Source organism: Lynx canadensis, chromosome B1 (genome assembly GCF_007474595.2).
Source record: "Lynx canadensis isolate LIC74 chromosome B1, mLynCan4.pri.v2, whole genome shotgun sequence".
NCBI lineage: Eukaryota > Metazoa > Chordata > Mammalia > Carnivora > Felidae > Lynx > Lynx canadensis.
In genome coordinates this window covers 15,339,224-15,367,050 of record NC_044306.2, presented here as the reverse complement: position 1 = coordinate 15,367,050, position 27,827 = coordinate 15,339,224, and the positions used below count along the sequence as shown (strand labels likewise).

Sequence of the window (27,827 nt, the reverse complement as noted above, 5' to 3'; positions counted from 1 at the left end):
CTGTGTTAAAGGCATTTCTCATCGCAATCGTGGTACCGGATGCTGAGACGTTATGTCCCTGGGCCCAAAAGAGAGGATTTGCAGGCTCCTTTGAGGAACTTTGCAGGAACAAGGTAAGGCTCCGAAGCGTGTGGTCCACCTTCCGGACCTTCGCCTGGCGCCGGGCCTGCCTCCAGGGACCTCCAGCACAGCAAGCGTGTTGTTTTCTTGCCTTACTAGGATGTCAGAAGAGCCGTCCTAGAAGACATGGTGAGGCTCGGGAAGGACTCTGGCCTGAAACCATTTGAACAGGTAAGACTTTCATCGCGGCGCACGAACCCCTGCAAAACAGGTTTCCGACTTGAGGATTTCGTGTGAGTAGGTGTGGAGCACGAGGTGACCTAAAGAAAGCCACGGGGAATGAATGATGGAGCGGCTCGGCAGCGGGAGGGGGTTTCTGTAACCAAGGAGTAGGCATTCTCCTTTCCTGGAGGTCGGGATCCAGGCCCGGATTCTGTCGTGGGCATAGCCCCTACGCCGTGTGGACAGAGCCGGCTGGCCTGAGTCGGAGGGACTGGACCGGCCACAGGGCCTCCGTCCCTTCAGGTCTACGGGCTTTTTAGATTCAAGTTGTGTCTGCCCTCGTTTTTGCTTCAATCACCTCATTTATTTGCAGGTCAAAGGCATTACTCTCCACCCCGAATTATTTTCTGTCGACAATGGCCTCCTGACCCCAACAATGAAGGCTAAACGGCCAGAGCTTCGGAACTATTTCAGGTCACAGATAGATGAACTTTATTCCACCATCAAAGTTTAACGTGAGAAAGAAACCACACACCTCCAACGTCTCCTACTGATGGCCTTCACGTTGGTAATTTTGACTAGAGCACGCGTAGGAAAGGGAGCGTCCGTGTTTGACTTGTGCATTCGGGGTTCTTGTCATAGGAATATTAGAGGACGTGGAACACTGCCTTACAGTCCCCTCATGTTGCAGACCATGCTTATGGTGATACACAATTTCCAAAATGAGCCTTAAAATTGTAAAGGGGGAACTATAAATGTGCTAAGTTATTTATGACTTCCTCAGTTTAAAAAAAAAAAAAAGGCGGGTGAAAACTTCTGTCTCCCTGTTTTTCTAACCAAGGGATTAGGATTTTGCTGCAAATTCTGCATTTGTCTGCTGCTCTCGAGTACAGTGCCCTGGAGGGAACCTGTCCCTTAAAAACAAGAACTGTCCCAGCTGGAGAACATCACAAGTGGACCAGAGATTCTTTTTTAATCCCTGCCTCCTTCCCTTCACCGCCTCACACGCACTCTGACGACCCCTCTGATCCCAGGGTATGGAGCGCGCACGCTTCCCCGCTGTCCCTGTTGTCCCGTAGGAGCAGAAGTTTCCCGGAGAAGGACAGAACAGACTCAACTGAAAAGAGCACAGATTACGGAGTCTCCGATGAATTGCTGCTCACCTGAGCAAATGAATGGATTCTGGCATCCATGGGGCAGAATGCGCTCAGACCCTCTTCTCTTCGCCCGCTTCCCTCCCTCCATCCTTTCCCAGGGGTTATTAAAAAATCTGCCTTAGACTCTGCAGTGAAGAGAAGCATTTCAAGAAGGAAATAAAATCACCTGGGTCAACCATGCTCAACTGTGACGCCTGTGTAACTGCTCACTTTATCTTCACCGAACCAGTCACTATTTGTGATGGCCGATGGAGTTTTAATGTGGTTTTCATATCAGAAGATTACGTTGTGATTAACGGGCTCCCCCCTGCCCCCAGTAAACTCTCAGGCAAGGCATGTCTGTCAAAATATTAAGGGAATAGATCTACTTGGGTACTTATTGAAATGGACAGTAATAAACACTCTTACAATGCTACCTGATTTTTATGAAATGTATTTGCCAAGCCAAAATTCTAGGATGTAGAAATCTGGAAAATTCATTTCCTGGGATTAACTTCTCAAGGGATTTTTTTTTTTTTTCTAAGTTAATTTGGGAAATTAGCTGCATTTCACTTTACTGCAAGTCTTTGCCACGTGTGACTGAATCAAGTTGTCATTTCGATACCGAAAGCAGTTGGTTTTGGATTTGTGAGCGTCCATGTATTATACAAGCACAACAGGGTTTGCACTAAAGAATTGTCATTGTAGTAACACTATTTGGTAGCCTAACTTCGTACGTGTATTCTTAATTGCACACAAAGTCAATAATTTGTCACCTTGGGGTTTTGAATGTTTGCTTTAAGTGTTGGCTATTTCTATGTTTTATAAACCAAAACAGAATTTCCAAAAACAATGAAGGAAACCAAAATAAATATTTCTGCATTTCAAGTGGGTGAAAGCCTCTCTTTTCGTGTCAGGGGTAATATTCGGGATAGCCTTGCATGTGCACAAGGGATCCGGAAGGGCCCTTCGCCTCAGCCCCGCCCTCCCGTGTCTTCGCCGACGCTTACAGGGGCCAACCGGGGCCCCTGGCTGGGCTCTCTGGCGACAGCCCTGTTGGGTGGTGAAGAAAACCATGGTGTGAGCAATACAGATATTCTTGGAAATGCAAATTCTTTGCTGGGCAGTCGAGTTTCAGGAGGCACTGGCTGTAGTTGGGTTTGATACTGTGTGTTTTAGTAATTCTCTTACGAAGCACTGTTTTAGATGTCTCGCTTACGTTTTCTCTTCCTTTTCCTCTGGTTCCACGCTGTGCTCTCGTTGTAAAGATTTCCTCTTCAGGTGCTCTGTAGTCCGCCCCCGGCTCCTTATGGAGTCTGTGACGTTGAAATCCGCCTCCTGCCCTCGCTCCCTCCCTTAAATCTCATGTTTGGTGTGGAGATGTTTGGTTTCTCCCTCTAAAGCTCAAGCCCTCTGCGCGTATCTCTTGAAAGCCTCCAAACACGTTGTGCCTTTTGGTTGAGTTATTAAATTCCTTATCTTGTCTTCCCTCATCTTTCTCTTCTTCCCCTGAGTTGAGGAAATGTGAGTTTCTTCACACTAGGACATGACCTCCTTTTCCCTCCCTTCGTGCCCAACGTGGCTTGCACACCAGTAGGAGTTCATTAAATAAATCCCATTTAAATAGGGGATTCCCATGTAAATATGAACAAATACTTGGAATTTTGAATAAAACTTCTCTTATAATGAAGCTGATGTACATGTTGGGTTTATCCTTTTTTTAAAAAATTGTATCCTATACATAAATGCATCATCTTAATCGTTAAAAATATTTGTGTAATGTTTATTTCTGAGAGAGTCAGAGTGCAAGAGGGGGAGGGGCAGAGAGAGAGGGAGACACAGAATCTGAAGAGGCTCCAGGCTCTGAGCTGTCAGCACAGAGCCCGACGCGGGGCTCAAACTCACAAACCGTGAGATCATGACCTGGGCCAAAGTCGGATGCTTAACTGACTGGAACTACCCAGGCGCCCCCAGTTAATTTTTTTTTTAATGTTTTATTTATTTATTTTGAGAGTCCTAAGCAGGCTCCGCACTGTCATCACATAGCCCAACATGGGCTCGATCCCATGAACCGTGAGATCCTGACCTGAGCCGAAGTCAGACGCTTAACCAACGGAGCCACCCAGGCGCCCCTCATCTTAGTCATTTTCAAGCCTACAGTTCAGAGACATCAGGTGCGTTCACATTGTTGTGCGGCCATCAGCGCCATCCGTCCACAGAACTCTTTCATCCTGCAAAAGCGAAACTCTACTCATTAAACACTAGCTCCCGTCCCCTCCTCTCCCCAGCCTCCGACCACCAATCTACTGGCTGTCGCTATGAATTTGACCCTAGGTAAATCCTACGGTGTAGCTGTCCTTTGGGACTGGTTTTTCCACTGTTCGCAATATCCTCAAGGTCGTACCATGTGTCAGGATTTCCTTCCTTTCTAAGGCTGAGGAATACCCCATTGTGTGCACAGACCACGTTTTCTTTATCCGTTCGTTTGTTGACGGATATTTGAGTTGCTCGTACCTTTTAGCTATTGAGAATAACGTTGCTGGGAGCGTGGTTTAGTCCCTGCTTTCGATTCTGGTGGGTATTTACCTAGAAGTGCCATCGCTGGATTATAGGGTAGTTCTGTGCTTAAGTTTTGAGGAATTACCATACTGTTTTCCCCAGCGGCTGCACTGACCGTCTCACTGGCAATGTACAGAGATTCCAGTTTCTCCGCATCCTGTCTGTAAACATCCTCTCTTGTTGGTTTCTGTGTTTTTCACAGTGCGCATCCTAGTGGGTGTGAAGAGCTATCTCATCATGGTTTCGCTGTGCATTTCTGTGATGATTAATCAGGGTGAGCACCCCTTCCTGTGCTTATTGGTTGTTCGTCCATCTTCTTTGGAGAAATGCCTCTTCACATCCTTTGACCTTTTTTTCTTCTTTTTTTTACAAGTTGGGTTGTTTGTGTGTTTTATTGAGCTCTGGGAGTTCTAACACTGCCTTTCGATTCTTAACTTTCATGGTGCTCTGTTGGGGGTCCGTGCCTGTTCAACGGCAGTAGATATCCAGTGGCACTCCATCCCACAAATCAAAACTAGACCTCGAAAGCCCTGTGGTCTGTGTCTCAAACCCAGCCAGAAGAGAAGAGAGGGGCTTGACTTGGAATGGTGCCCCTCTCTTCTCTTCTGGCTGGGTTTGAGATACAGACCACAGGGCTTTCGAGGTCTAGTCTTCCGTCTTTTCTTCCGTCCAGATGCCCTGGGGGTTAAGCTTCTTTCAAGAACAGCCAAAGGGGCGCCAAGGTGATTCAGTCGGTTGAGCGTCCAGCTCTTGATCCCATCGCAGGTCATGATCCCAGCCGGGGTTGTGGGATCGAGCCCTGTGTTGGTCTCCATGCTGAGCGTGGAGACTGCTTAAGATTCTCTCTCTCTCTCTCTCTCTCTCTCTCTCTCTCTCTCTCCCTCCCTCCCTCCTTCCCTCTCTGTCTCTCTCTCCCTCCCACCCTCTATTCCTTTCCCCTGTGCATGCTTTCTCTGAAACAAAAGAACACAACAGCTAGAGAGCAGGAGTCTCCCCCATAGAGCCCGAGCCCTAGCCCTAGCGAGGAGGTGTGAGTGGGGCAGAAATGCTAAACCACTTAGCGCTTTAGTGGCTGTGCCCTCCCGGCTCCTCCTGCCCCTCCCTGCAGGCCCCAGCTGTGACCCACCCTCACTCTAGATCTAAACTCAGAAAAGCAGTTTGTTTTTAAGTATATTTGGCACTTGGTAAATATTTTTGCCCCACTCCCACATTTCAGATTACTTGGAATAATAATAACTAAAATGCTTTGGACGTCGCCCCGTGCCAGGCACGATTCTTGGCATTTTTACACAGATGACCCACTTTACATTACAACCCCTGGAGCCAAATGCTACCGTTGTCCCCAGTTTACAACGAGGAAATCTAAGCACACAGATAATGTGATCAGTGTCCCATGCCCAGATGGCATGGACTCCGTCTGGCTCCGGACCCAAGCTTTCAACCCCACGCCATGGATGTTTCTTCTTGTCTTAGACCGTGAACTTCCTGACGAGACTTGCCGGCGGAGTTATTCTTCGGTGCCAGTAGTTGTGCCTCGAAGCTTCGGTACAGATGGTTTCGATTCCTGCCCTGTGATTGTTCTTTGTCCTGGCAAGAGCTAACACCACCTCCCAGAGTTTTGTTCTGGTTTTATGGCTTCTCAGAAATTAGAGTTGCTCTCTGTGATGTTGGTAACCCCAAATCCACCAAGGACTAAAAGTTTCCTAGAGCCAGCCGCTCCGTTTGAGGAAGAAGATACGTGGAAAGCTGGGTCACAGGCCAAGGGTAGGTTCATGAGGTCCCTCAGAAGTTCTAGAAACCCTCCTCAGTAACAGCTGCAGGGGCTGTGGATTTGGTACGGCCAGTGTGCCCGCCAGTGTGCATTCCTTACTGACGTCCCCGTTCAGTCCTCACAAACCCCTGTTAGGCAGGGGGTGAGTCCACAGTTATGTGTTTACCCTCAGCCAAGTGCCAGGCCCAGTTCTGTGCCGTGGGGACACAGCAGTGAGCTCAGCAGACAGGATCCTCGCCCTGACGAGGCTCCCTGTGTAACAGAGATGGACGGACACACAGGAAACAAAAAAGCAAACACAAGAATTCAGATTGTGATGGTGCTCTGAAGAAAACAATTGCTAGAGGATTGGGGAGGGGACCACAGGCCTGTTTTAAGTGTTGCGGTCAGACGAGGTCCCTTTGAGGAGGTGACTATGGGGGATGATCGGAAGAAGGAGGAGGGGAACCAGCCTTGCAAGGTTTGGGGAAGGAGGTCAAAAAGCAGAAACCGTGAGTGCAAAGGTCCTGAGGTGAGAAAGAGCCCGATGCATCCCAGGGCCCGAAAGAAAGTGAGTAAGGCTAGAGCATCATAAGCAAGGGAAAGTGTAGTACTGGGGAAAAGTTAGAGATGAAGGAGGGCCAAGTTAGCAGGCCTCGCGGCCCAGGAAGGAATCTGGATTTTACCCTGGGTTCAGGAGGAAACCAAAGAGGTGTCTGAGGCAAGGAGTTCCCCTCCCTAAGTTCCCCTTCTCAAAGACCACTCCTGGAGACCGTGTGAGGACAGCATAGGGCATGGTGGCTTGAACCAGGTTGGTGGCAGCCGAGACAGAGGAGGAAAGCCGGGGGGGGGGGGGGGGGGGGGGGGGGGGGGACTGCGCTTGGGGAACCGGGGGAGCGGAGGGTTCAGGATGTGAGCGCAGGGGGGTGGACGTGCACCCGCCCTCACCGAGCTGGGAAGACTCGCATCGGTTTTGGGGGGAGGGAGTCAGGGGTCGAATTTGGACCGTTTGTATTGGAGGTGGCTGCCCGACCAGCAGGTGAAGACAGGAGTGTGCGGCCCAGAAGACAGTGAGGCGGGAGATAACACACTGGCAAGCCAACAGCGCACAGAAGGTGAAAGAGACTCGGCCGGGGACCCCTGGGGGACCAGAAAACCTGGATGGGAACCAGAGGAGGTCTAAGACAGAACCGGCCTCGCCTATTTGAAAGGGAATTAAGGAGCCAGCAATGGGGACTGAGAATGGCCTACCGTGGAAGAAGGTGGGAAACCAAAGATGGGGTGTCCCAGAAGCCAAGAGAGAAAAGGTTCGTGGAGGAAGGGGATCAGTTATGTCATATGCTATCAAAAGGTAGGGGACAGAGGAACGTCTGCTGATTCCACAGTGGAGGCCACCGTGGACGTAAGTGTTCCAGCAGGGCAGAAAGGGCAGAAGCCGGGGGGGTGGGGGGCGGGCGGTGGGGACAGGGGCTCCGGGGAAGTCAGGGAGATTAACTACTCCTGAGTTTTCCGACTGCAAGACCTCTCTGCCTCGGTCAACTTTTTTGCTGTCCCTCCCCCTCCCTGGTGTGATGCCCATCACTGTGTCAGACAAGTCTCCTTCATTAGACAGTCCTCAGGTACAGCTAATCTCTCCATTGTAAATGGAGAGTTGGCAGCTTAGTTCATGTCACAAGGTGGAGGCGGGTAGATGCCATCGACTCTGGAATTTTCGTCCACGTTTCCAGTGATCTTTTCCTTTCTTGGCAGCAGAAGCAGGAGAGAAGTCTGCCAGTCTGTCGCAATTGCCAGGCAGGGCAGGAGGACAGAGGGCAGAAGGCCTTAGGGCTGTAGACTGAGCGTCCCTCCCATCCCTCCACCTCCAGCCCCCTCTGCATGTTTCACGGAAGTGGCCGTTCCTCTGTCCTCGGCCGGAGCAGCCTCAGGGCCCAGAGCCGAGAAAGTGCAGCCCCTGTTACCACGTGAGTCTGCAGATGTGAGGTCCCCGAGGGCAGCCCTTTCTCCACGGGGTCCTGGAGGAGATGCCCAAAGCTGAACTCCCTCCTTCGCTCAGTCACGGGGAAATCGACCCACCTTACCCTTTAGCCATTATTTGGCATTAAAAAAAAAAAAAAAAATCCACATTTTTCCTTTTTGACTTTTAACTTCTCACTGTCGGCCTGCTGAAATGGTAGGCGTCTTGCTGGCTCACTTCTGCTTCTCGGCACTGTTCTTAAGGTACAGAGATGTTCTGTTCTTGGCCAGACGAAGGGTTTTGTTTTTGGGTAAATACAAGTTCTTAGCCACTCACTTTTGTTGAGATTTTTCGTGGGGGCGGGGGGAGGGGAATGTCAGCGTTCCCTAAGAGAAATCGTCCTTGCTAAATACTGAAGCTGCTGGATTTTCCCCCAAGAGCTCTGGGCAGGCTCCCTGCTTTGCATGTGGCCAAAGTCGGAGGGTAAGTCCTGAGAGCAGCAGCGGGGCCCTGCCACAGGGGCACCTAAGCCCCAGGCACGGTCCGGGACACGTGTGAAGTGTGTGTGAAACCGGTTTGCTCACATTCTGCGTTGGGCAACATCTGCAGCCTGTGCACACACAGAGGGACTCTCCCTTAAGAGTCTTGTGCTTTCCCACACCCTCTGATAACGCCTTCCCCACCCTGCTGCACTCCCGCCAGCTCCCCCGGCACCCCTCCCCCTCCCCCGCCCCCGCCCCCGCCCACCCCGCCAGGTGGTGCACCCAGGAGGGATTCCAGGGCCGCCACTGTCTTGCTGAGGCTCTCTCCTATCATCTGTTGGATGTGTCCACTCCCCCTCTCCTGCTGCCCAGAGTGGCAGCTGTCTTCCACTGGGACCACTGCACCGGCCTCTTCGCTGGCCTCCTGCCTCCTTGTCTCTGTGTTGGTCTCTACTGACTCACCCTGTTTTCCTCTGCTTTGCGGCAAGGATGATTTTTCTAACTCGTAAGTCTTATCGTGTGATTGTCCTGTTTAAACCTTCAGAAAGTTCCTGTTGCTCCCAAGTCTGAACTGCTTGAAAGACTTAGAGGAGGCCTTCTCAGACTTTACTGTGCCTCAGATGCCCTAGGGATCTTAAAATGCAGATGCAGATTCAACACGTTGGGCGCTGGGCCTAAAATTGTGCGTTTCGAATAGGCTCCCCAGGGGATGCCAGCGCTGCTGGTCTGTGCAGGACATTTTGAGGAGCAAGGAACTGGAGGACCCCTGCTGATGTCCCTAGCCTCGTCTTCTGCTCCCTCCCCAACTCTGCTCCAGCCACGCTGAACTTGTGCTAGCTTCCAGAATACGTCACATGCTCGCTCACCACTGGGCCTTTGCACATGCTCTGTCTCCCTAGAGCACGCTTACCCTGGCCTAGCTGGCTCCTGCTCCTATTCCAGGTAAACCGTAGATCCCACTTCCTCTGGGAAGCCTTCTCCCATTCTCCAAGCCTAGGAAATAAAGAGCCTGGCATGTTTGCGGCCTGGCAATGGTGTGAGGTGGAGAGGGAGGGTGGTTGGTAGTGATTTTCTTTATGCTAAGTGACAAGGTTAAAGGGGTGAGCAGGCTGGCCTGTGAGAACAGGGTGGCAGCCAGAGGGTAGGGGTAGCTGTTTACTCTTACAGAAGGTTCCAGAAAGAAGGTTTTTGTGTCACCTGGGGGTTGGAGAGGGAAGTACGTCTGGCGTGAGGTTGTGTGGCTGATGGTACTGTGGCTCTCTTCCATTCTCAGCTGAGCAGTGAAGGATCCCTGAGGTAAGGACTCCAGTTGCCCTGAACTCTGTGAACAAGGTCAGCTGCACAACTGTGTGTCCTCAGGCCACCCAAAAGTCGTGTCAGAGAGCAGGGACATTAAAAGGATGAGAACTATTTTCAGAAACTTCTTTTTCTTCTTCTTTTTTTTGGGGGGGGGCACAGCTTGAGAGCGAATCATAGAGACAAAGAAAGTTTCTACTGTAGAGATTTTATTTCTCTTAATTTTCTTACCAAAATCTCTTCCTCTGGGGTGTTCTTTTGTTTTCTCTTTCTCACTTGTGCGCTCATGTGTCCCTTTCGCAAGTTTGAGTCATAAAACGAATTCCTCTGCAGGTTGGAATCAGCTATTGCTTGGCCAGAGAAATCCTGGACTTTGCTGGAATGGTCCTGCCAGGCTTCCTGCACCAGACGCAGCCCTGCAGGGAGCTGGGAATGGAATCTGAAACATGTGACGTTGCAGGTCATGATGCAGTGGTCAGGCATGTGATCTCAGCTTGGCTGCGGGCAGTGCCAGTTAGGTCTAGAAAAAGTAGGACGTTGGTTGCACGGCAAATAAGTTCAGTAGTGGGTATCAGAGCCAAGGAAACGTCCGAGAGCTTGTGACACACAGAGGGATCGAACGTCATCGCAGTTCGCGGCAATGGAAAACTCTTTCTGCCCCCCAACTGAAAAATATACCGCGTACTACTTCCTTTCTGAATTTTATTTCCTCTTTGTCATAAAGGGAACGTCCAAGCCGAGGTCTCCTCCTTCTTGGCCCTGGCCTTGCCCCGCGGGACGTTTTCAGTTCGTTTCGCAGTGTCATTGTTACAGATGGTGAGCAGTTGGTCTGTTTACCACAGATAACGACCTTAGTTTCTTCCCAAAGAGAGCTGCCAAGTTCAGTGGGTTATTCCTGTGCACCCAGTAATTAGTAGGTGCTGCAGGAAGTTAAAAAAAAAACACAGAAGGGAAATTTGAGAAAGAAATTATTTCCTTTATTTTCTTTCCCACACGAGAATATCATACCCTTTGCCTTCAGGGAGACTTAAAGGCATGAGCTTGACGTATAAGAGAGGATAATTCACATGACAAGGAAAAATGAGTTGAGCAACGGGTAGTTAAGAGACGTAGCCTTACTAATCTTGAACAGACTTTGAACCAGAAAATGTGAACGCTGGTCTCCAATTACATCTTCAAACCTCCAGTCCTGGTCTTCATCTGCCCTCTGGTGGCAACGGTTCTGAACAGAAAATTCCACAGAAGAGCTCCCCTGAAAGAAAGCAGAGGCCCAGTAAGAAATGATAAGCATGTGTGTATGTATGGATATGGACGTCTATGTAAGTGTATATGTAAGTATATATGTAAGTGTATACATAAATGTATATGAATACTCCGTATTCTTTACCTCTTATCTTCATGGTAAACCTGTAAGGTAAATAATAATATTCTCACTTAAAAATCAAGCTAGGAGGGGCACCTGGGCGGCCCAGTTCAAGCCCTGCGTCAGGCTCTGTGCTGACAGCTCAGAGCCTGGAGCCTGCTTCAGATTCTGTGTCTCCCTCTCTCTCTCTCTCTCTGCCCCTCCCCTGCTCGCACTCTGTCTCTCTCTGTCTCTCAAAAATAAATAAAGAAATGAAAATCAAACTAATAATTCCAAAACATGAAGTTAATATATACATCAACCCATTTCATGGGGAAGATATATTTCCACAGAGGAGTGTCTGTGCCCAAGCATTCAGTTCATCCCGAGGTCCAAGATGTTTTGTAGTTCTTTATTTTCTACATCTGTATTATAAAAGCAGTCGTTGTGGTGGGTTTTTTGTTGTTGTTGTTGTTGTTTTGTTTTATCAAACTTTTTTTTTTTTTTTTTAGGGAGAGAATGGGAGCAGAGTAGAGGGGTTGGGGCGGGGAGAGAGAGAAAGAGAGGGAGAATCTTAAGCAGTTCCACGCTGAGTGTGGAGCTCAGTGCAGGGCTTGATCCCACAACCCAGAGATCATGACCTGAGCCGAAACCAAGAGTTGGATGCTCAACCTGCTGAGCCCCCCATGTGCTCCAATAGTGGTGGGGTTTTTTTTCACTGTCCAAACATGAAAGTATGTTACATCACGCTCCTCCCACCGTGATGTCCTCCAGAATTTCTGCAATCACCTGTCCTCTGCTATCCCCCAGCACCCTCTGGTTGTTCACAATGCCCAGGCTACTTACAGGGCTCCAGACCTTCCTCCCTCCACTCCTGTGTGTTTAGCCCTCTTCCCACACCCATGCTTCACCCGTCCTGGCCACTGTCCCTAATTCTTCCCAACCTCCCTAGGTACGCTAAGATTACAAGGTTGTTGACTTTAACGAGCATTCACAAAGGGTTAACGGCGATGGAAAGAGTGCACACAAGGCACGCATCTGACAAGAGAAAATACGGTAGAAGCTTGGATTGTGGATAACTTGTTGCTGGGAGTGTTCCGCAAGACGAGCAAACATTTCTCATAAATTTTCACTTGATAAATGAGCGATGTCTTGTAATATGAGTAGTATGAGACGCCGGATGTCACATGATCACAACCGAGCCAATGGTTCCTCTCTCTCTCTCTCTTTTTCTCTCTATCTCACACGCGTGCGCTGTGGGACTGTGGGTGATCATCTCCCACGCTTGGATGCTTGGTCTCAGGCTGTGGTGTTTGCAGAAATCAGTGATCTTTCAGAACGTTGGAAGGTGCCCACAACTGGCACTTGTGTATTTTATGTCACTTCCAAGCACCTATGGACAGTCCCTTGTTTTTCCATCCAAGAGTAAGCTTAGGAATGCTTTGCTTCCTTCTAGGTCAGGCTGCCTGCAGATATAGACCCTTTCCTTTGCTATCTTATTGCCAGTTACATGAAATACAGTAAATGACAAGAGTTTATTAATACTGTATTGCAGTCAACATCCGTTAGTGATAGTGAAAGTCTCCTACACAGTAACCCTCCTGTGTCTTGTCTCTCTCACACCAGCCATGAAGTTTGCAAACAGAAGTGCAGGTTAATTTGTTTATTTTTCTTTATATTTTGTATTTTCTTTGTTATATTGTATTGTATTTCAGTACTGTAATCATTTTTATATGAATATTTTTGGGTTGTGTAATGAATCATCCGAATTTCCATTATTTCTTGTGGGAAAATTCGCTTTGATATACAAGTGCTTTGGATTATACGCATGTTTCCAGAATGAATTATGCTCGCAAACCAAGGTTTTCCTGTATTGATGGGCAACGGCTTCCTGAAAAAGTAATCTGCCATTGTCTTCGTAGTTTCCCAGTGACCGCATCTTCCCTTGGCTGCAACCTCTCTGTTCTGCTGGGCTTTTCTTTTTCCCTTTACTGATCCTTCTCGCCTCTCGAGCCGCTGGCCTCCAGCCCCCACACTTCTGATACTTGTCTTAGGCCTTCGCGTTCACTTTCTTCCACCCAGACTGGGCTCTACACCAGAGCAACTGGGAGTCTTGTCCATGTTATAGCATTACTTGCTTCATCATACCACGCGCACCCCAGAGAGCCTGGAACCCGCCCCCTTTCCTCTCCCCTTTATTCACCCCATTTGAGAATCGCTGCTCGAATCTGACAGTTTAACCGAGAAGGCAGCATGAGGGAGTGGAACCGACGTGTTTGGTATTAGAACACCTAGGCTGAAATCCTGCCTTCCCTATGACAGATGAGCTCTGCAACCAACCGTGGGCAAGTTTCTGCAGAGGACAGCATCCCTTTCCTGCTTTCCCAATTTCCAACCCCTCCCCACCACCCCAATCCCAATAGGAATCCATGTGGTTCCAGGAAGTTTGTGAGTGTATTCCAGTTCTTTGACCCCAGGAGTTGATCCAGAGGTTGTTTTTTTGTTAATATTTTTGGGTCAAGGTTATAATCCCCAGTTGCTTGGTCAAACACAAGTCTAGATGTTGCTGGAAAGGTTTGTTTTTTGTTTTTGTTTTTGTTTTTTTAGATGTGATTAATATTTATTTTTTTTTAATTTTTTTTAATGTTTATTTATTTTTGAGACACAGAGAGAGACAGAGCATGAACGGGGGACGATCAGAGAGAGGGAGACACAGAATCTGAAACAGGCTCCAGGCTCTGAGCTGTCAGCCCAGAGCCCGACGCGGGGCTCGAACTCACGGGCCGCGAGATCATGACCTGAGCCAAAGTCAGCCGCTTAACCAACTGAGCCACCCAGGCGCCCCTTAGATGTGATTAATATTTAAATAAGTAGACTTTGAGTAAAGCAGATTATTCTCCATAATGTGGGTGAGCCTCACCCAATCAGTTGAAGGCCTTAAGAGCAAAGACTGGGATTTCCCAGTGATGAAAAAATTCTGCCTCAAGACTGCAGCCTAAAAATTCTGCCTGAGTTTCCAGCATGCTGTCCTGCAGAATTCAGACTCAAGGCTGCAACACCAACTCTTACCTGAATGTATAGGCTGCTGGCCTGCCCTCTCCAGTTCAGACTTGCCAGCCTCCACAATCGTGTGAGATAATTCCCGAACACAAATCTCTCTCATGTAGATGTATATAAATATTCCATCCAGAGTGCTGAACCTCTTCCTGTATTAACAGTTGGGTACTTTATTTTTTAAATACGTATACGTGAGAGATTTATTGTATATTTATAAATATACATACATATACATATGTATAGGCAGTGTGGGTGTGCACGTGCCTCCTATTGGTTCTGTTTCCCTGGAGAATACTGACACATGTAGGTATGTCACCAAAACCCCGTTAAAGCTTAAGCTTTTTTCTGGGAATACTGGGACATAGCTACTCCCTTTGTTTTGAATGGTGGAGTTCTGATGTGAGATTTGGAACAGCTGCTAGGTGCAAGCTCTGGGCTCGGATCCTAAGATCTAATGCAGGCACTACCTCTTAGCATCTGTGGGACTGCTCCTTCGTTTCCTCGTATGCAAAGTGGGCTTATAGTGCTCACCACATAGGGTTAGGGAAAGGTTGAAATGGTTTACTACTTAGAACAGTGCCTGGATCATAGTAAATGCTCAATAAACCCAAGTGTCGCTGCCAATGCTGCTGCTGATGTACACGGCCTGATAACAAGCTGATGTACAAGAAGGGCAAGAAAATGGCCCCCTCAGAGCCCTGACGGCTTCTCAAACCTCTAGGTCAAACTGTCATCGCTGTCAAAGCCATCCTGCATCTGGGCTTTTCAGTGACATAAGCTCATAAACTCCTTTCATTTTTTACACCTATTTGGGTTCAGTTTTTATTTCATATCCAGTGCTGAACATCTTCCCGTCTTCACAGTTGGGCAGTTTCTTTTTTCGGATCCACAAGTTTGAGACCCATGGCCCTTTTCCCAGAAAAATGGAGCTACCTGTCGACTCTATTAAGAGTGACGAGTTTTGGGGCGCCTGGGTGGCGCAGTCGGTTAAGCGTCCGACTTCAGCCAGGTCACGATCTCGCGGTCCGTGAGTTCGAGCCCCGCGTCGGGCTCTGGGCTGATGGCTCAGAGCCTGGAGCCTGTTTCCGATTCTGTGTCTCCCTCTCTCTCTGCCCCTCCCCCGTTCATGCTCTGTCTCTCTCTGTCCCAAAAATAAAATTAAAAAAAAAAAAAAAAAAAAAAGAGTGACGAGTTTCAGTGGCTCCAGGAACCCCATTTCTTTTTTTTTTTTTTTCAAGGTTTATTTATTTTTGGGACAGAGAGAGAGCATGAACGGGGGAGGGGCAGAGAGAGAGGGAGACACAGAATCGGAAACAGGCTCCAGGCTCTGAGCCATCAGCCCAGAGCCCGACGCGGGGCTCGAACTCACGGACCGCGAGATCGTGACCTGGCTGAAGTCGGACGCTTAACCGACTGCGCCACCCAGGCGCCCCAGGAACCCCATTTCTAAACCGGTCAAAAGGGTGGTACCTTCAGTTCCTGAAAGGTGATTTATTCCCCTATGGCAACTGCCCAAATGATTCCTGGGTGAGGTGATTTCAGTGAGGAGGAATCAGCAAGGGACTGGGAATGATGAAAAGATGATGGTCTTAAGGGACATGCAAATGAAAAACATAATAGGATACCATTTCAACTCACTAGTTAGGTAAAAATGTAAAAGTCTTAAAAATTCTAAGTGTTGACATGTATATAGAGCTAAGGGGACTTTTATATATTGCCGATGGGGGATGTAAACTGTAATCTACAAAACGAGGTATAAAAATTGGCATTATCACGTAAAGCTTAAAATGTCTTTATTCTGAGGCAATAATATTTCTACCAGGTCTATCTCTAGAGAACCTCTCAGATATGTGTCATATGAAACACAAGAATGTTGGGCACTGCATTGTTGATCAGAGCAAAAAGACTGAAACAACCATACACAGGGGGATGGATAAATGAAATGTGGAGTATTTACTTAAAGCATTCCAAAGACAATGAAAATGAATGAACTACAGCTACATGAATCGATGTGGCTAAATCTAAAAATCATAGCTTTGATTAAGAGCACTTGCAAAGTACATACTAAATATCATTTATATAAAGTTGAGAAATACACAGTAATTAATACATTCTTTAGGGATTTACCAAGGCTGGTGGAATGATCACGATTTATTTTCTAATGCAGTGGTGAGTACATGGGTGTTTCTGCTTCTTTACATTATACATGTTATATTCTTTTGTATGCATGAAATATGTTCTTTTTATTGTGATAAAATCTGCATAACATCAACTTTAGCTTTTTAACCATTTTCAACTGTACACTTTAGCGGCATGCACTTAGGTACAGGCACGTTGTTACACAACCATCCACTACTATCCATCTCCAGAACTTTTCCGTGATCCCAAACTGTGCTTTTGGAATCACAGCCACGAAATCATTGCCAAACTCAAGGTCATTAAGTATCTTTGCTCTGTTTTCTCCTTAAAGTTGCATCATTTTCCTTTTTAAGTCTAGGTCTTTGACCCATTTTAAGTTCATTTTTATTTATGGTGTGGTAAAGGCCCAACATTCTTTCGCAGAATAAATTTGTAAACAGAAAGACAGAATCGGAGAATACTAGCTCCAGAAGGGGCCCTTCCCATTTACAATGAGGAAACTAGAATAGAGGTGAAAATAACAGGCCGAGCTCACACAGCTGGCTAAAGGGCAGCAGCAGAGTCAAATCCTGCCTTGTTGGCAATGCATCGTTCTCACTGCCCAGGAGCCTAAGCGCCGGGAGCTCCCACCCGGGTTTGGACCGGGTACCCACAGAAGTACCGCGCTGCCTCGTTTCAGCTCCGGCTCCTCCCCTTCCCCGCCCCCTGGGCGGGCCCCTACGGCTCCGGAACTGCCGAGTTTAGGAAAACGGGCGCGGGCGCGGGCGCGGGGAAAAGCCCGGCTAACTATTGACGTCTCAGGGACCATCAGCAATTGGTTGGAAGGCGCTCACTCCAGGATCCGCTTTCCTACAATCCCAGCCGGGATTTCTCAGGCGCTCCAGGACCGGGAGGCCCCGCGGGATTAAACGGTCCGGGGCGGGGCGGGGCGTGCGCGCAGGCTCGGTCCAGATTGATCGCTCGGGGCGGCGCGCGGTTTGGCGGGATTTTTCTGGCTCCGTTTACCCGCAGAGCCTTGGACTCGGATGGCTCCGTCGCGGCGGGTGCGGGGCCCAGGGCGCGGCGGGTAAGTACTTCGGTTCGTGCGGACGCAGCCCGGGCACCGGCGTTACCTCTTTCGCTTCCTGCCGCGTTTTGTGCCTCTCGGAGCTGTTCTTGCTGCGCAGCGAGGCTCCCTGGCTCTGCCCCTGCGGATCTCGCTCAGGGTCTCGTCTTCCACCTATAAGATGGGAATATTAGCCCCGAGTGCATAGGGTGGCCGCGAGATTTAAAGCAGTTACAGCTGAAAACTGCCTGGCGGGTGGAAGAGAAGGTTAGCTTTGTGTGCGCGAGTGTAGGCTAAAGCAGGCTGGAAGTATTTTGAAACAAAATATCCAACAGATAACTCATTGAGCCGCCTCCTGCTTGCCAGACTTTACATTCTAGAAAGTTTGCCCTCTGGCTGGCCGTCAGGATTCTTATTTTCAAGACCCTGCCGTGTTTGTAACACGAACGTTAAAGCTGAACCAAATCTCCAGCCGGTGCTCCAAGCTGTGGCTTGTTATTCTTAAAAAGGGGTCCAGGATGGGTCACGCAGTTTTGTCTTAATCAAAAAGGGCACGCATTTAAATATAGGCTGCCAAACTGCTCTCCAGCATGTTATTTTTTTTTTAAATTTTTAATGTTTTTATTTATTTTTGAGACAGAGACAGAGCACGAGCAGGGGAGGGGCAGAGAGAGAGGGAGACACAGAATCCGAAGCAGCCTCCAGGCTCTGCGCTGTCAGCACAGACCCCGACGCGGACTGTGAGATCATGACCTGAGCGGAAGTCGGTCGCTTAACCGACTGAGCCACCCAGCCGCCCCCAGAATGTTATTTTTAATGGATTCGTTGACAGTTGCCCTGCCGGCAGTGTCTTGAGCGCACCCGAAGGCCTGGTGTGGTCCTAGCTAAAGGGGTCTCGGCCTGCTATGGTGGGGACGCAAGGTCATACGTACACATGTCCAGGAGTTCCTCCTGGGCTGTGGGAAGACTCCCTGTAGGAGGTGGCATTTGTGGATGCAGGGTGACAGCGGGGAATGCAAGCCAGGCAGAGCTTAGGGGAAAGCCTGGAGCAGGACAGAGCAGGGAGGTGGAATGAACTGAGACTAGACTCCTGTGGGGACTCTTGATGCTGGGGGAGAACCGAAGACTCTCCCGATGGAGAGTCCCACTCTCTCCATGTGTGTGTATACATACAACATTTTTGCCTTTGAGACTCTTGAAATCTGTTCATCCCTCTCCCCCAAACTCACTGGTGCACATCTACCAAAACTTTTACATACGGTATCGCAGAGGTTTCCATCTTTGGAAACAGCACCTTGCTCCTACCCATAGGGAAGGTGGAAACTTGACCTTTTTTTAAGCACAGAGGAGGCAAGAGCCAGGGGTCAGCGGAGGATAAGAAGTTCTGCAATCTGGTTTCTGGTCCTCTTTCTGTTACTTGGCTGTGTGACCTTTGATAAGTCACGTAACTTCTTTTTCCCGAACCCTGGAATCCCAAATGCTGTAAGATGAATACCTGGTCCACTTTCTTCTTTGGAACGGAGAATCAAATAAAGCAGTGGTCCTTAAAGTGTTTTTAGAAATGTGCATTTGTTAGAAACGCAGCAGCTCAGATCCCATCCCGGGTGGATGGAATCAGAATCTCTGGGGTGGGGCCAAGCAGTCTGTTGGAAGCCTTCCAGGTGATTCTGATGTCTTAAGTTTGAGAACCACTGCTCTAAAGAGTTCCACAGTTTTGTTTACTGTGACTTACAGTAATGATGTTTTACATCCCGATTAATACACACGTGTGCACTAAACACTTCTAGAACAACAACAAAAAAAAGGTTATGAAAATAAAAGGTTCAATGCAATCTTACATTTTCTATTCTTTTGTATTTCCTTTTTGAAAATACAGAAGAAGATGTTGAGGGAAATTCTGGGGACGTGGGTAGAATTTGAATGTGGACAGTAGATTATACGATCCTATCGGTGTTCATTTTCTTAATTTGGAAATTGTACTGTGGCAATGCGTGATAATGCTCTCTTAGGAAAGGCACACTGAATTATTTAGGGGTAAAGGTGCACGTTGTCTCTAGTCTACACACACAGAGGGCGTATGAGACAACATGTGAACAGTAGGTGAACGTGGGTAGAGAATATACAGAATGTTCTTGAAATTCTATCAAATAAATCATTGCTCAAAGAAATATTGATTCTGACACGCTGGACTGATTTTGCTTTCCACGAATGGTGCCTGCACAGCAAGTTGTAGAGTCGGAGACTGAGTAATGGTATCGTACCCAAGTACCCCCAGTGCCGTCCTGCATTGCCTGGTGCACGGAGGATACACGGTACATGTTCACTGGAAATACTGTTTCCCCCCCACTCCTATTTCCAGTCTGTATTTTAGTCACTGTTGTTACATCTTGTTTACGCTTGTTGAAGATCTACAACTTTGTCCTTTTATCCCAGTGCCCAAGGGAGGGGCATTAGCGGTGGGAAGGGGAAAGCTGTGGATTTGAACTGCTGGAAATTTTGACGCGGGCGGCTTCTTGGCTGTGTGCTGCTTTGGGCAAATTTACTCTGCAGATGGGGTTCACTTCTACTTTATAGGACCGTTGGAGCTAAATGAGAAAATCTACGTGCAAGAGCCAGGCACAGGCTAGAATGGGTGTCAGGTGCCTAGTAAATGCCAGCCTACTTCCCTTTTGCTCTATTCTGCAGAAACTGTCAGTCGCTACTATGACTTGTCCTCAGGGAAAAGGAAAATAGCAGGATTAAGAGTTTCTGTGTCCCTGAGGGAGAGAGGTGTGCTATTTTATACACCGGTGATATGATTTGACCTGTAAAAAAAAAAAAAAAAATGTGTGTGAGATACAGGTTCTGTTTTCCCAAAGGATTTTGCCATAACCTGACTTTCTCTGGGTGCTCACTCTCTGTGCAACTGATGACAATAACCTGGGGGGGAAAATGCTTCGAAAGGGTTGCAAGTTACGGTGTTTCCCCAGTTATTTTAAATATTTCCTTTTTGTGTGTTTTTGCTGTTCGATAGTGTGAGATCTTCAAAGAACTCTATAGGAAAAACACATTCCACGAAAGATGTAAGTTATCGTCTCACTTTAATATAATTATCTCATAACTGACAATACGAAATGATGAACGTTTTGTGGGAACCTTCGAGTCGCGTAGACTTCACTCGGTGAGCTCAGTGTTCTATTGTAGTGAAAAGTGTATTCCTTTGCCTCCCGTCTTTGCCAGTATATTACAAAAAATGATCCCTGTTAACATTTTGAATCTTTGTTTCTGGGCCTAGGTTGGTTTTATTTTCATTTGGATAATTGATATCCTGTAAAAATTTGTACAGCTTTCTGTATTTTGCTTTTTTCACTTAGCCATTTGGCTAAAGTCCGGCATACCTGGAACGGAATTCTTCAAGTTTTAAAGCTCTGCTCCCAGCCTGCCTTCGCTGGAAGTCCAAAGTGCCTGAGGTGGATTTCTTAGCCTTCCTGACTTCTTTCTTTTCTTGGAAGGCAGCTGGAAGCTGGAGGCTGATTTGCATCTCAGAGGATGGGAAGGCCTGTCAGCTCCCCTTCTCTGGCATCCCACCCCCAAGTACTCCGTGACAGATTTTATAGTGAGGGTCTGTAAGTGGGAAAGTTTTTGTTTGGTCAATTTTACACCATCTCCTTTATATCTCCTAGAATTTCCTCATGTTTTCTTTTCTGTAAATGGCATCCTTCCCCATTTCCCAGAGCTGTGATGGATTTTTTTTCTCATTTTCTGTATGTTTTGGTCTTTCATGAAGATTTGGGGTAGTAAATGTCATGGGGCCTGTTAGTATATTGAACCATAAACCCTTGTCTCTTCTTTGGGAGTTTTTACCCGTGTGTATCCTTATGAACTTTCAGGTGCGTGGGGGAGAGGGCCCATAGCTTCCCCTAGATCAGCAGTTGGCAAACTATGGCCCATGGGCCAAATCTGGCCTGCTCCCTGTTTTTGTACAACCCTGTGAGCTGAGAAAGATTTTTACCTTTCTAATTGGTTGGAATAAAATCAAAAGACAACTATCTCGTGATAGGTGAGAATGATACGAAATTCCAATTTCCGTATTCATAAATAAAGTTTTATTGCGACACAGCCATGCTTAATTCTTTCTGCAAGGTCACTGTCTGCTTTCAGACTGCAGTGGCTGAGCTGAGCAGTTGCAACAGATGCAAAGCCTACTATATTGAGCCTCTGGTCCTTGATAGAATTTAGCCAGCCCCTGTCTTGGTTTTTCAAAGGGGTCTGTTTCCCCCAACTCCCCCCTCAAAAAGTGTTAAGGATCATTTCTTTAGGCAGCAACGATAGCAGGATTATCCTTTCTAAATAAATCAACTTTGTAATGTTCCCGGTTGTTACAACTAATTCAATGACTTTGACTTTATTCACTTTTAGAAAGCTGGCCCAGAGCAGAAGCCTACTAATGTATTTGAGTATCCCGATAATTCTGGTATCTCCAGCATCAGCAGACTGGGTGAACATGAGAAAGATGAAGAACCTTATGAGATCTTCGGTTAGTATTTTAAATCTTCATCTTAAAAACTTTAATGTAGTTTATCCTAAAAACTTTAGGCTAGTTACTAATAAAAATATGCATCGGGCTCTGTGCTGACAGCTCGGAGCCTGGAGCCTGCTTCAGATTCTATGTCTCCCTCTCTCCCTCCACCCCTCCCCCACACTCTCCCTCTCTCTCTTTTTCTATTAAAAATAAACAATTTAAAAAAAATTTTTTTTCATATGGAAATCTTTTCAGATTTTAAAAATCAGCTGTCTGCATATGACTATAGTGTTCTGGGGAGTACTTAATATTTTGAGTTAATTTTTCTCACTTTTAAGTACATTACAAGTAAGAACTCTTTTTTTTTAATTTTTTTTTCTTTATGTTTCATTATTTTGAGAGAGAGAGAGAGAGAGAGAGAGAGAAACAGAGCACGAATAGGCGAGGGGCAGAGAGAGAGAGAGGGAGACACAGGATCTGAAGCAGGCTTCAGGCTCAAACCCACGAACCATGAGATCATGACCTGATCCAAAGTTGGACACTTAACAGACTGAGCCGCCCAGGCACCCCATTAAGAAGTCTATTAAACATTTATCAAAGCGGAACTCTTCTAGGAGCATTTGTCCACAAGCCAGTCCTAATAGGACACCTATTATAGTACTCTGTAGAAAGAGGACTATGAACTATACTTCTCACTCCATATGACCACTCACACCATAGAGTGATTCGGTAAGGGGTTTTACTTAGAAGAGGGATAATTTTCCCTTTGCGGAAATACACAGAGGCAGAGGATGCTTCGGGAGAGCCAGGGGGAGAGCTCCATCTGTGTTTCTTGGAGTGTGAGGAAAGCAGGGCTGGCACCTGGTCCAGATGGGACTGATTCTGTTTACGTCACTGGCCACTTCAGAGGTCAAAAATGAGCAGAACGTGGGCACCTGGCTCAGTCGGTTAAGCGTCCGACTTCGGCTCAGGTCACGAATCTTGCGGTCTGTGAGTTCGAGCCCGCATCCGGCTGTGTGCTGACAGCTCAGAGCCTGGAGCCTGCTTCGGATTCTGTGTCTCCCTCTCTCTCTGCTCCTCCCCTGTGCGCGCGCTCTCTCTCTCTCTCTGTCTCTTTCTCTCTCTCTCAAAAATAAATAGATTTAAAAAAATTTTAAAGAAAATACCTCCTTTTCAGTGGTACATTAGTGTGGCCCCCAAATTGCACAACCGTCACCGTCGTCTGTTCCAGAACATCCTAATCACCCCGGCGAGAAACTCTGTGCCTGTTGGCATTCAGTCCCCACCCGTCCTTCCCCCCCAGCCCCTGCCAGCCATACACCTCCTTCCTGTTTGTGCCTCTTCATACAAATGGAGTCCTACTCCGTGTTCATTTGTGACCGGCTTCTTGCATTGGGCAGAGTCTTTTCACGGTTCCTGTGTGCTGTAGCAGGCGTCATACTGCATTCCTAAAAAATGTTTTAGCTCCATAATTCGTTGTTTTGTTTTTTTTTTTAATTTTTTTTTTTTTAACGTTTTATTTTTGAGACAGGGAGAGACAGAGCATGAACGGGGGAGGGTCAGAGAGAGAGGGAGACACAGAATCTGAAACAGGCTCCAGGCTCTGAGCAGTCAGCACAGAGCCCGACGCGGGGCTCGAACTCACAAACCATGAGATCGTGACCTGAGCTGAAGTCGGCCGCTTAACCGACGGAGCCACCCAGGCGCCCCTAACCATTTTTAAAAGTACATTTCTGTGGCTTCACCACGCTCCCGTTGTTCTGCAGCTATCCTCCCCATCCCCCCCAGAACCTCCCCTTGCCCCTAACTGAAAGTCTGTGCCCATTAAGCCACACCTCCTCATTCCCCACACCTCCCAGCCCAACTTTCTGTTTCTGTAAATTTGACTGCTCTAGGTGCCTCCTTTGAGAGGAATCAGACAATATTTTTCCTCTTTTTTTCCACTTAATTATGTCTTCAGAGTCCCCCCCGTGTTGTAGCCTGTGTCCGAATTTCCTTTTGAAACTGAGTAATATTCCATCCTGTGTGTATGTCCAGTCATCTGGCAGTGAACGCTGGGGTTGCTTTTACCTTGTGACTATGGTGAATAATGCTGCCATACACACGGGTGTTCAAACATCCATGGGAGTCCCTGCTTTCACTTCTTGGGAGCACCTACGCGGAAGTAGAGTTGCTGGATATAAGGTAACTGTGTTCGCTTTTTTGAGGCCACAACATTCATTTTACATTTGCACTAGTAATACAGTTTCTCCACATCCTCACTTGGGGTTGTTTTGTTGTGTTTTGTTTTGTTTTTTGATGCTAGCCATCCAGATGGATGTGGAGTAGTATCTCATTGTGGCTTCGAGTTTTATTTCCCTAGTGACTAATGATGCTGACCATCTTTCTGTGTGTCTGTTGGCCCATTTGTGTATCTGGAGCTGTCTGTTCAAATCATTTATCCATTTTTAAGTTAAGTATTCATCTTGTTAAAATTGGGGTATCTCTCTTTATGTGTTGAGGTGTGAGGGTCCAGTTTGTATGACTGGTTACACACAGAGATTCAGGATTGGTTTGTTTCTCTTTTACTCTTTGTGATGGGCAGTAGTGAATAAATCCCTTTGCCTAGGTGAGGGCAACACAGAGTATATTACTGATGTTAAAATTGTGCATGGACGTGTTCACTGCTTAAGCAACTGTCTGTCTGAACCCATGCCGTTTAATCCACACCATGGTGCTTACGCTGCCACTGCCGGGCTAAAATTGCTAAAATTCAAACACAAGTGGTAGCTTGGCTCTTACCAGGCACCCCCCCCCAACCCCCACTTGCAGCAATTCAACTCTCTCATTCCTGGCCGCCTCCCACCCTCCCCCAAGATCTCCCCTCCTGCCACCAGCCCAGCCCCAGCCCAGTGTGTTGAGGTCTCTCTTTTTACCTGAGTAGGTAGGAGTGTTTTGTTCCCCCCAGGGTCCTCTTCTGTGCCTTTCCACCAAGGCCATTTGGTCGCCCTCCCTTTCATCTTGCTCGCTGAAGTTAGCTCCTTGTGCTAGTGAAACGCTCAAACGGTGCAGGGGAAGAGAAGGAGGGAGAAGACTGGAACCCTTCCCCAGAGGGCCCCCTCCTCCCAGCTAGGAACTTGATGAGGTTCTAGAGTCCCGTGGGCCAAGCCCTGTAAGCCTCGGAGCTGATCACGAGTGTAGTGATCTCTCAAGTAGGGCCGTGATGCGCTGTCAGGTGAGGACTGAGAACGTCAGGCTTCTTTAAATTTCTTTTATATCCTTAAAAAATTTCCAGATAGCATGTAAATACAGTAATACAGGTTACCACTGATAAATGCCCACGTATTTACGAATGAAATCGTTTAAATTTCTCATTGTTGAGGTGTGAGCGCAAGAACATTCGGGAAGGAAGTAGCCTGTGTAATTGGTAGCCATTAAAACTGAGGTCGCCGTTGTAAGGGAACAAACTTAAACGCTGCCCAAGCTGCCAGACTTTGAAAGTTGTACTTTAAAAAAAAATGTCTTTTGCAGACCCTCCTTTACACAGCACTGCTATATATGCTGATGAAGAAGAATTCTCCACACACTGTGGTTCACCCATCCCTTCAACTCCTGAAGGAAAAGAAGTGGAGAAAAGGTAAGCTTCTACTTTAAGCAGTTGTTTATTTGGGGTTAGTAGGATTTCCGAGATGCTCTGTCAGGTAGAGGCTTATGAAACTAAAGCTCTTTAAAGATCTTTGGAGCCAACTTAGTTTTTCCTCAAGAGAACCGGTACATAAAAACTTATTTTCAAAAATTAACATTACTTACAATTAATTATAGGTACAACTTTCCCGTCAAAGAAAACCGTCACGGGGATGTAATTACAGCATGGTGATAGAGGTGATACTGTGTTGTATGTTTGAAAGCTGCTAAGAGTAGATCTGGACAGTTGTCACAAGAAGAAGAAAATTTGTAGCTCTGTTTAGTGACAGACGTTAACTAAACTAATTGTGGAGATCATTTTTCAGTATATACAAGTATCCAATCGTTATGTCGTACACCTGAAACTAATACATGTCCGTTATACCTCACTTATAAAAAAAATCCAGTTTAATTAAAAAAAAAAGTCATTACAATTGACATTTAACTGATTATTCTAGAAAACATGCTCGTGAAGCTAGTTTAGCTTTAAGGTTAAGACAAGGAGGGAGGGAAAGGATTTTTCAAGTTTTTATTTTAATTCGAATCACCTGGTTCTCATCACAGGTACCCTCTTTAATCCCATTACCTATTTCCCCCCACCTCCTCTCTGGTAACCATCAGTTCTTCAAAGCTAAGATTCTGCTTCTTGGTTTGCCTCTCTCTCTCTCTCTCTCTCTCTCTCTCTCTCTCTCTTTTTTTTTTAAACCCTTTGCTCCTTTGTTTTGTTTCTGTATATATCATATGGGATTTGTCTTTCTCTGACTGACTTACTTTGCTTAGCATAATAGTCTCCAGCTCCATCCATGTCATTACAAATAGCAATATTTCATTCTTTTTTAATGGCTGAGTAATATTCCACTGTGTATATGTACCACCGCTTTATCCGTTCACAAATTGATGAACACTTGGGCCGCTTCCATGATTTGGCTAGTGTAACTAATGTTGCTAAAAACACAGGGGTGCACGTACCCTTGGAATTAGGGTTTTTGCATTCTTTGTGTAAAAACTCAGTAGTGCAATTCCTGGATCATAGGGTAGTTCTATTTTGAACTTTTTGAGGAACCTCTGTACTGTCTTCCACAGTGGCTGCACCAGTTTGCAGCCCCACCAACAGCGCGTGATGGTTACTTTCTCTCCACATCTTCACCAACACCCATTGTTTTTGGGTTGTTGATTTTGGCCATTCTGACAGGTGCGAGGTTTTGATTTGCATTTCCCTGAGGATAAATGATGGTCGTCTTTTCATGTGTCTGTGGCCATCTGGATGCCTTTTTGGAGAAATATCTGTTCATGTCTTCTGCCCAGTGTATAATTGGATTATTGGGGGTTTTCTTAGGTGCTGAGTTTTGTAAATGCTTTATACATCTTGGATGCTAACCCTTTTTCAGATATGTTATTTGCAAAATTCTCCCATTCTGTAGGTGGCCTTTTCGTTTTGTTGACTTTTTCCTTTGCTCTGCAGAACCTTTTTGTTATAATGAAGCCCTATCAGTTTATTTTTGCTTGTGGTTCCCTTGCCTCAGGAGACCTGTCTAAAAAAAAGTTGCTATGGCTAATGCCAAATGTTACTCCCTGTGCTGTCTTCTAGGATTTTTATGGTTTCAGGTCTCACAGTTAGGTCTTTCATCAATTTTGAGTTTATTTTTGTGTATGGTGCAAGAAAGTGGTCCAGTTGTCCCAGCACCATTTGCTGAAGAGACTATCCTTTTCCTATTGGATATTCTTTCCTGCTTTGTCAAAGATTTATTGACCATAGGGTTGTGGGTTTGTTTCTGGCTTTTCTATTCTGTTGATCTGTGTGTCTATTTTTGTGCAGTCCCGTAGTGGCATATTACATATTACGGCTTTGTAATATAACTTAAAGTCCAGAGTTGTGATGACTCCAAGCTTTGCTTTTGCTTTTCAAGGTTGCTTTGGCTATTTGGGGTCTTTGTGGTTACATACACGTTTTAGGATTGTTTGTTCTAGTTCTGTGAAAAATACTGTTGGGGCAGCTGGGTGGCTCAGTCAGTTAAGCATCTAACTCTTGATTTCAGCTCAGGTAATGATCTCACAGTTCATGGGATCAAGCCCTGCGTTGGGCTCTGCACTGACATCGTGGAGCCTGCTTGAGATTCTCTCTCTCCCTCTCTCTCTGCCCATCTGCTGCTTGTATTCTCTCTAAGTAAATAAATAAACATTTAAAAAAATGCTGTTGGTATTTTGATAGGGATTGCATTGAATGTATAGATTGCTTTGGGTAGTGTAGACATTTTAACAATATTTGTTCTTCCAGTCCATGAACATGGAATGTTTTTCCATTTCTTTGTGTCGTCTTCAATGTCTTTCATCAGTGTTTTATAGTTTTCAGAGTACAGGTCTTTTACGTCAGTGATTAGATTTATTCTTAGGTGTCTTATTGTTTTGGGTGCAGTTGTAAATAGGATTTATTCCTTCATTTCTCTTTCTTCTGCTTCATCATTGGTGTATAGAGATGCCACAGATTTCTGTGCATTAATTTTGTATCTTGCAGCTTCACTGAATTCATTTATCAGTTCTAGCCGTGTTTTGATGGAGTCTTTTGGGTTTTCTACATAGAGTATCTTGTCTGTAAAGAGTCGCTTCTTCCTTATGAGGATTTC

The 27,827-nt window shown here is 46.6% G+C and overlaps 2 protein-coding genes and 1 long non-coding RNA gene across 9 annotated transcripts in view; all 3 read left to right on the top strand.

Annotated features, from left to right (window-relative positions):
• Positions 1-2,306, top strand: part of ACSL1 (acyl-CoA synthetase long chain family member 1) — a 72,597-nt gene extending 70,291 nt beyond the window's left edge. For all 4 annotated transcript variants that reach the window (XM_030312121.2, XM_030312123.1, XM_030312122.1 and 1 more), the window contains 3 exons: positions 12-113; positions 220-291; positions 656-2,306. In XM_030312121.2, the coding sequence (XP_030167981.1) occupies positions 12-113; positions 220-291; positions 656-796 (315 nt within the window). In that variant the 3' untranslated portion in view covers positions 797-2,306. The remainder of the gene's footprint in view (positions 1-11; positions 114-219; positions 292-655) is intronic.
• Positions 2,307-8,507: 6,201 nt separating this feature from the next.
• On the top strand, positions 8,508-10,390 carry LOC115511781. Of its 2 annotated transcripts, none has more exons than XR_004343569.1 (3): positions 8,508-8,668; positions 8,861-9,105; positions 9,793-10,390. It is a non-coding gene; the product is annotated as an uncharacterized LOC115511781 (long non-coding RNA). The 2 variants fall into 2 exon arrangements; XR_003968186.1 differs by lacking the exon at positions 9,793-10,390 and adding an exon at positions 9,437-9,559.
• Positions 10,391-16,752: 6,362 nt separating this feature from the next.
• The window catches only part of CENPU (centromere protein U), a 40,782-nt gene continuing 29,707 nt past the window's right edge, over positions 16,753-27,827 (top strand). For 2 of the 3 annotated variants that reach the window (XR_003968184.1, XR_003968183.1), the window contains exons 1-4: positions 16,753-17,063; positions 20,056-20,104; positions 21,441-21,558; positions 25,054-25,159. Coding sequence is in view for 1 of the 3 variants with exons in the window: in XM_030312120.1 (XP_030167980.1) it covers positions 17,023-17,063; positions 20,056-20,104; positions 21,441-21,558; positions 25,054-25,159 (314 nt within the window). In the remaining 2 variants the exon portion in view is untranslated. The remainder of the gene's footprint in view (positions 17,064-20,055; positions 20,105-21,440; positions 21,559-25,053; positions 25,160-27,827) is intronic. The other variant, XM_030312120.1, reaches the window with a different exon arrangement.